Below are 6,144 nucleotides of genomic sequence, written 5' to 3'. Positions count from 1 at the left end.
GTCCAGGCCCCCGCCCCTCCTCCCTCAGACCCAGGAGTCCAGACCCCCGCCCCTCCTCCCTCAGACCAGGAGTCCAGACCCCCAGTCCCTTCTCCATCAGACCCGGGAGTCCAGACTTCCAGACTTGTTCCCCGAGGATCCCTGGGAGTTCAAGCCCCCATCGCCTCACTCAGACCCGGGAGTCCGGGCCTCCAGCCTCGTCATCTCTCAGATCCAGAACTCCAAACCCGTAGCTTTCTCCCCCAGGTTGCCCGAGTACAGACCCTGGTCCCTAAGAGCGCTAAACGAAAGCAGTTGCATGCACTACAATCCCCATCCGCCCTCAAATAGAAGGGCAGGCGGCTGTACGTGATGCAGCCGCAATGCCTTTTGGGAGTGGTAGTTTTCCCCCAAACCACTCACCCCTCTCTCTGCTCCAGTTCCATATCTCCCGCTCCGGGCGCCGCGGGTCTCAGAACGTCCAACCTCGCAAACCTCTAGGTTAAGTCCTTCGCAAAACCACCAGTCCCATCAAGCTTCACGCCACGGCATCCAGGACTTAGCCGCTACGCCTTCTGGGACTTGTAGTTCCCGGCTTCCGGCTTCGCTCCCCACCCCACCCCCTCCCCCTCCACCCTAAGTCCCGCCCGGCTTAAAGGCCTTGCTTTCTCGTCTCACTCCTTCCCCAGTCGTCTGAGTTGTCCCCGTCTTTATTCTCGTCTCTGCACCTTCTCGTCTGGTTAAGGCGATTCCCCGCTTAGCAGGGTCAGTCCTTGGCAATCCGTCGGGCCAAGTCCCCTCTGCTCTCCTCCTTACCGCTTCTGCGCATAGCGGCAGGAGCTAATAAAGTTGTTGTTCCAAAGGCGGCCGGGAATGACGCGGGGCGGGAGCCAATCAGAGCGCGGCTTGGCCGCGACGCCGGCGCGAGACTCAGACGTCATCAGTGAGCGCCGACCGCTGTTTGGAAGCGACTTTTCCTAGAAACCGTCGTGAGAGCCGGGGAGAGGTGCGTGTGAGGGAGTCGAGGGGAGGGCGGACCCGGGGAGCGGGCGTGTGCAGGGAGAGGGGCAGCCTTAGGAGATTGGTTACGCAAAGGTCCTCTGTGCTCCTACAGCGTCAGGGCTCTGGCGGTGTGGCGGGAGCCAACGCTGTTCCCCGCCCGCTCGGCGCTGTGCCTGGTGCCTGGGGAGACGGGCTTAGTCAGGTAATGGTTACGTAATTACATAATCACGGATGCGCGGGGCGCCGCGGGGCGCACCCGGGGTGGCGGGCCGCGTCTCGTCTGCCGGAGGGGACGCGGGAGGAGAACTGAGGGCTGAGGAGGGCTCGAGCCAGGAGGAAGGAGTGTGAGGACTCGAGGGCGACGGGCGTCCCGGCGGCGGTGCAGCCGGAGAGGTGGGCTGGCATGGAGCGAGCTCATCGCGGGCACAGTGAGCCGTGAAGCAAGGGGTACGGCTCCTGTTCCTGCAGAAGTGTCAGCTTCATGGGGAAGACGGGCATTTGCAAATGTTGGAAATCCAGACAGTCTTAAGTGTTGGGATGAACGAAAGGGCTCCTAAGATGCATTAACAGCGGGTTAGGGCCTAGTCCGGGGCTCGGAGATGCACGCTGCAGGAAGCAATGTTTGTGCTCCTGCCTGAGGGACGAAAAAATAATACACTCAGAGACCTGGAGAAAGAGCGTGATGTGGCCGGCGTAGGGAGTAGATAAAGTCGTTCCCTCGTTTAGCAGGTATAGTTTTCAGTACCAGCTACGTGCTAGACTTTGAGCTAGATGATGAGGATGTAGCTGTGAACAGACAGATGTGATGCCCAGGTCTGCTGACAGTTGAGTGGGGAAACAGAAAGGTATATTTTCGGTACCAACTACATGCTAGACATTCAGCTAGATGGTGAGGATGTGGCTGTGAACAGACAGATCTGATGCCCAGACCTGCTGACAGTTGAGTGGGGAAACAGAAAGGACGTGCAGATATACCCAAGTCTTATATGTATGGGGAGCGGGGTATGTTCTGTAAGGAAAGAGGGGCGCCTGGGTGGCTCAGTCAGTTAAGCATCTGCCTTCAGCCCAGGTCATGATCCCAGGGTCCTGGGATTGAGCCCTGCATCGGCCTCCCTGCTCCGCGGGGAAAGTGAGGAGGGGAGTTTCAGAGAAAGGCACATGTGAGACCACGCAGGTGCGTTAAAGAGAAGTGGCAACAAAGGGAGTATCGCATCCGAGGGAGAGAGGAGGGAGTGGGGGAAACCGATCTCCTACGGACACCCTTTCCACTTTCTCTGCCAAGAGAAGCTCTCTTTCCTTTATTTATTTGAGATCAAGAGAGCAGGCGACCACAAGGGGGGAGGGGCAGAGGGAGAGGGAGAAGCAGACTCCTTGCTGAGCAGGGAGCCTCAGTTTTAAATTATCCATTTGAATAATTACAAGGAAACACTGAGATGGAGAGATTCTACGTAAAAATTCTGAATCTCTTCTCTCGAAAAAAGAAAAAATCTGGCGCCGTGCAACCGACAATCCCATTTGCAAAGCATGTCTGCAGCTGCGCATCAACTCCGCGTTTACATTGGCGGGGAGTTCTCTGCTCTCCCTGTTGCCCAGCCCCCAGCGTGCCACACTCCACAGATCACCCGCGCCAAGTCTCTGTTTTTACGGCTCATTACGCTTCAAGGGAGGGTGGTGTAGAAGGGAAGGAAATGAGGAAGGGGATTTGTTTTACTGAAAATGGGAAAGAGCAGGAAGGAGGATGGGTTTCTCATTTTTAAAAAGTAAGAGCAGTGGGGAGGATGGTGGTATTGTACCTTGCTGAGTAGTCCTTCTCATTCTTTTCCACTTCATGGGACTCAAAGAAAATACTCATTTTGTCCAGCATCTGAAGTATATGAGGAGGCTGCTCATGGCCAGAGGGGATCAGCCTGGGGGCCCTAGGTGTTTTAGGCCCCACCTGGTTGCCCTGATGGCTGGGGAGATCAGTATTTTAGGCTATCATTCATTTGGGGCTCAACAATTTTGGGGAGGGGTCTCTGTTATAGGACAAAAAAAAAATCTGGGGAGAGGTCCCATCTCATCAAGGGGAGGATGTAAGTTTTTTAAGGCTTGGCGGCATGAGGGGCGTGTTTTGTCTTTTCCAGTAAAGTGAGTATGAGAAGGGTGAGTGGTGTGAGCTATGACCGGAGACCACCTACTTCTGGGAGGTTTGTTCACGGAGCAATTCTCTAGTTATTCAGCACCTATTATGTGCCAGACACAGTTAGGCGCTGAAGAACAAAGCACGTGAAAATACCTGTCCTTAATGGAGCCTGCATGCTTGTGGTGTCGATCCAAGAAGGACCAGGCCCTTCTGCAGGGAAAAGCCGCTCTCATTAATGAGGGGGGACCCTGCTCTCCCTCCCCATAGGCCTCGGCATGTCTCTGGCAGATGAGCTCCTGGCTGACCTTGAGGAGGCGGCAGAGGAGGAGGAAGGAGGAAGCTATGGGGAGGAAGAAGAGGAGCCAGCAATCGAGGATGTGCAGGAGGAGACGCAGCTGGATCTTTCCGGGGATTCAGTCAAGAGCATCGCCAAGCTGTGGGACAGCAAGATGGTGAGCGGGCTGTAAAGAGAAACTGCCGGGAGGGGTGATGTGTGCCGTAGCTCTTCTTCCTCAGAGTCCTGAGTTCCAACTCTCTGTCTTTCCCGAGCAGTTTGCTGAGATCATGATGAAGATTGAGGAGTATATCAGCAAGCAGGCCAAGGCTTCAGAAGGTACCCCTCCCCTCCCGCTCCCCCTTGCCCACCCAGCCCCTGGGCTCTTTGGCTGCTTGCAGCTTTGGAGGTTCGGTCTGTCGCCCTCCCAGCCTTTTGGAGAGCCCTCTTTTTCTTTTCCATCCCAGCTCAGTCTTCTCCCCTGAGAATACGTCACGTTGTAAGACTGACACTTCTGAAGTCCGTGCTCTGTGCTGAGTGCTTACTAGCTGCAGTAGGACTCACCTCAAGGCTGCTCAGGCTTCAGGAATTCATGTGGATAGTTAAGGGTCTTGCCACATCTGTAAACCACTTGTTTTAGTATTTACTTCATGTTTTCTTTAGGTCAGCATACTCTTTTCCTTCAATTTATCTAAGAAGGAAAGTTAATGCTACTGTGAGCGGAAAGCTGGTGTCATTTGGTAAATGGAGAGTAACCCTAAGATGTGCAGTTATCAGCTCATCAGCTTTGAGGAACGCTGGGTTGTCTCTTGAATACTCAGCCCAGCTCTGGGAGGCTGCTCCCGTTGCCACCCATTCTTCTTGACAGGGTGGAGCTCTGGGCTGGAATTTGTTGGCAGAGTGTGGTCAGAGCAGAGTCGCAGGCAGACCCACTCTTTCCTTCCTTCCTTTAAAGTTTTCGTGAGGCACCCGGTGGAAGGCCTGCGTGGGCACTGGGTGCCCTGGGGAATCCGCCCAGGTCTCGGCTCTCAGAATGCTCGGGGTCTGGTGAAACAGACAGGCCAGGTCTGGACGGTTGTGGGCGGTGCCTGCTGGGTGGGGGGAGCGCGGGACACTGGAGCTGCTAGGTGGGGGCTGACGCTGCCTCAGAGGCTAGGAAGAGCTGATTGCTGAAATGGGCTTTGAAGCATGAATACACACACCATGCCAAGAAGAGTGGCTGTATGCCCTGGGAAAGGGAGCTGTGTGTGCAAAGCCTCACACATCTGGAGTGGCAGAGGTGGCGGAAGAAAGTGCTAGATCCAGTGGGGTTTTGAGCACCAGGCCAGGGAGCTTCTCTATCGGAAGAGCTGTGGGGAATGGAGGATGTCAGGTCAGGCTCCGAGTTCAGTCAGACCTGATCTCACTTGGTGTGTGGTCGGGGAAGCGGACACAGGACATCTCCAGTCTGGGTGGCGGCTGTGTCTACTGGATGTGGCCAGAGTGCCTCGGGAGCGTAGAGGAGACCTTTGAGCCTCCTGAAAGGAGGGGAGGATCCCGAGGTGCCGCTAAGTCTTCAGGACGCAGACATTTGAGCCATCAGGGTTAAGAATGCGGACCCCCGGGGCACCTGGGTGGCTCAGATGGTTAAGCATCTGCTTTCGGCTCAGGTCATGATCTTGGGGTCCTGGGATTGAGTCCCACATCAGGCTTCTTGCTTAGCAAGGAGCCTGCTTCTCCCTCTGCCTGCCACTTCCCCTGCTTATGCTCTTCCTCTCTCTCTCTCTGGCAAATAAATAAATAAAATCTTTAAAAAAAAAAAAATGCGGACCCTGGGGCCAGATCTCAGCTCTGCCATCTGCTGGCTCTGTGGCATCAGGCCACGTCCCTCCGTTTCTCTCTCAGCGTCACTGGTCTCGTGTAACACCAGCCTCCCTGGGTGGTTGTGGGAAAACAGGGCAATACCTGTGAGGCTCCAGGATCAGTGGCACACACGGTAAGTCCTGTGGGTGTCGGCCACTGCACCTACGGCTTGTGATAACGTCCTCAGTGTCGTCATCGCAGTTATGATCATTAAAACCTGGAGAGGAACTTCAGAAACGTGTGAGGAAGGGACGTGCCAGGGAGGGGAACAGCATATGCAGAGGCCCAGAGGAGAGTGAAGCAGCCCCGAGTGCTCGGGCACTGCAGCCAGTCCTTCCTGGCTGGCCTGTGATGAGGCGGGGGCGTCTTGAGAGGGTGGGGCTGGGACAGTGCAGAGGCCAGACCGCGGAGCCCGACAGTCAGCAAATACCCAACCAGGCGCTGTTCTGGGCACCGGGGTCATAGCCGTGGGAGACATACACAGTACCTGTCCTCACAGGGCTTCCTATCTGGGGAGCTTGACCCTCAGCATCAGTGGTGTGGGGAGCCCCTGGAGGGGTTAGTCCCGGAGTGAGATGGGGTCATATGAGGCCTGGCCTGGAGGGAGAGAGATGGCAGGTGGGCCGACATGTAAGCCCACCTCCAGGTTTTCTCCTCGGCCCCCCAGCTGCCCCCTGACTCCCCCAGCTGTGGGAGTCTAGACACACACCCACCCACCCAGGCTGTTTGTCATCCTCACAGTGATGGGACCAGTCGAGGCAGCCCCCGAATACCGGGTCATCGTGGATGCAAACAACCTGACCGTGGAGATCGAGAACGAACTGAGTGAGTGCTGGGGAGGGAGCAGAGGTGGCCCTGCCTGGCGTCCCTCACGCCCTCCTCCCCCATCCCCAAGGAGGGGACGGGCAGAATCCCGCTGGCCTTC

At 56.3% G+C, this 6,144-nt stretch overlaps 1 protein-coding gene across 1 annotated transcript; it reads left to right on the top strand.

Moving 5' to 3' along the window:
- Positions 1 to 1,027: 1,027 nt before the first annotated feature.
- Positions 1,028 to 6,068, top strand: LOC112817973 (U4/U6 small nuclear ribonucleoprotein Prp31-like; the record flags this gene model as incomplete). The annotated part of the gene is made up of 4 exons (XM_025865258.2): positions 1,028 to 1,183; positions 3,371 to 3,555; positions 3,656 to 3,716; positions 5,961 to 6,068. Coding segments are annotated over exons 2-4 (346 nt in total), but the record flags the coding sequence as incomplete, so codon positions are not given.
- Positions 6,069 to 6,144: the final 76 nt, after the last annotated feature.

This window comes from Callorhinus ursinus, unplaced genomic scaffold (genome assembly GCF_003265705.2).
Source record: "Callorhinus ursinus isolate GAN/ISIS: 27379988/994484 unplaced genomic scaffold, GSC_fseal_2.0 scaffold3060, whole genome shotgun sequence".
Taxonomy (NCBI): domain Eukaryota; kingdom Metazoa; phylum Chordata; class Mammalia; order Carnivora; family Otariidae; genus Callorhinus; species Callorhinus ursinus.
This window is presented reverse-complemented; position numbering and strand designations above follow the sequence as displayed.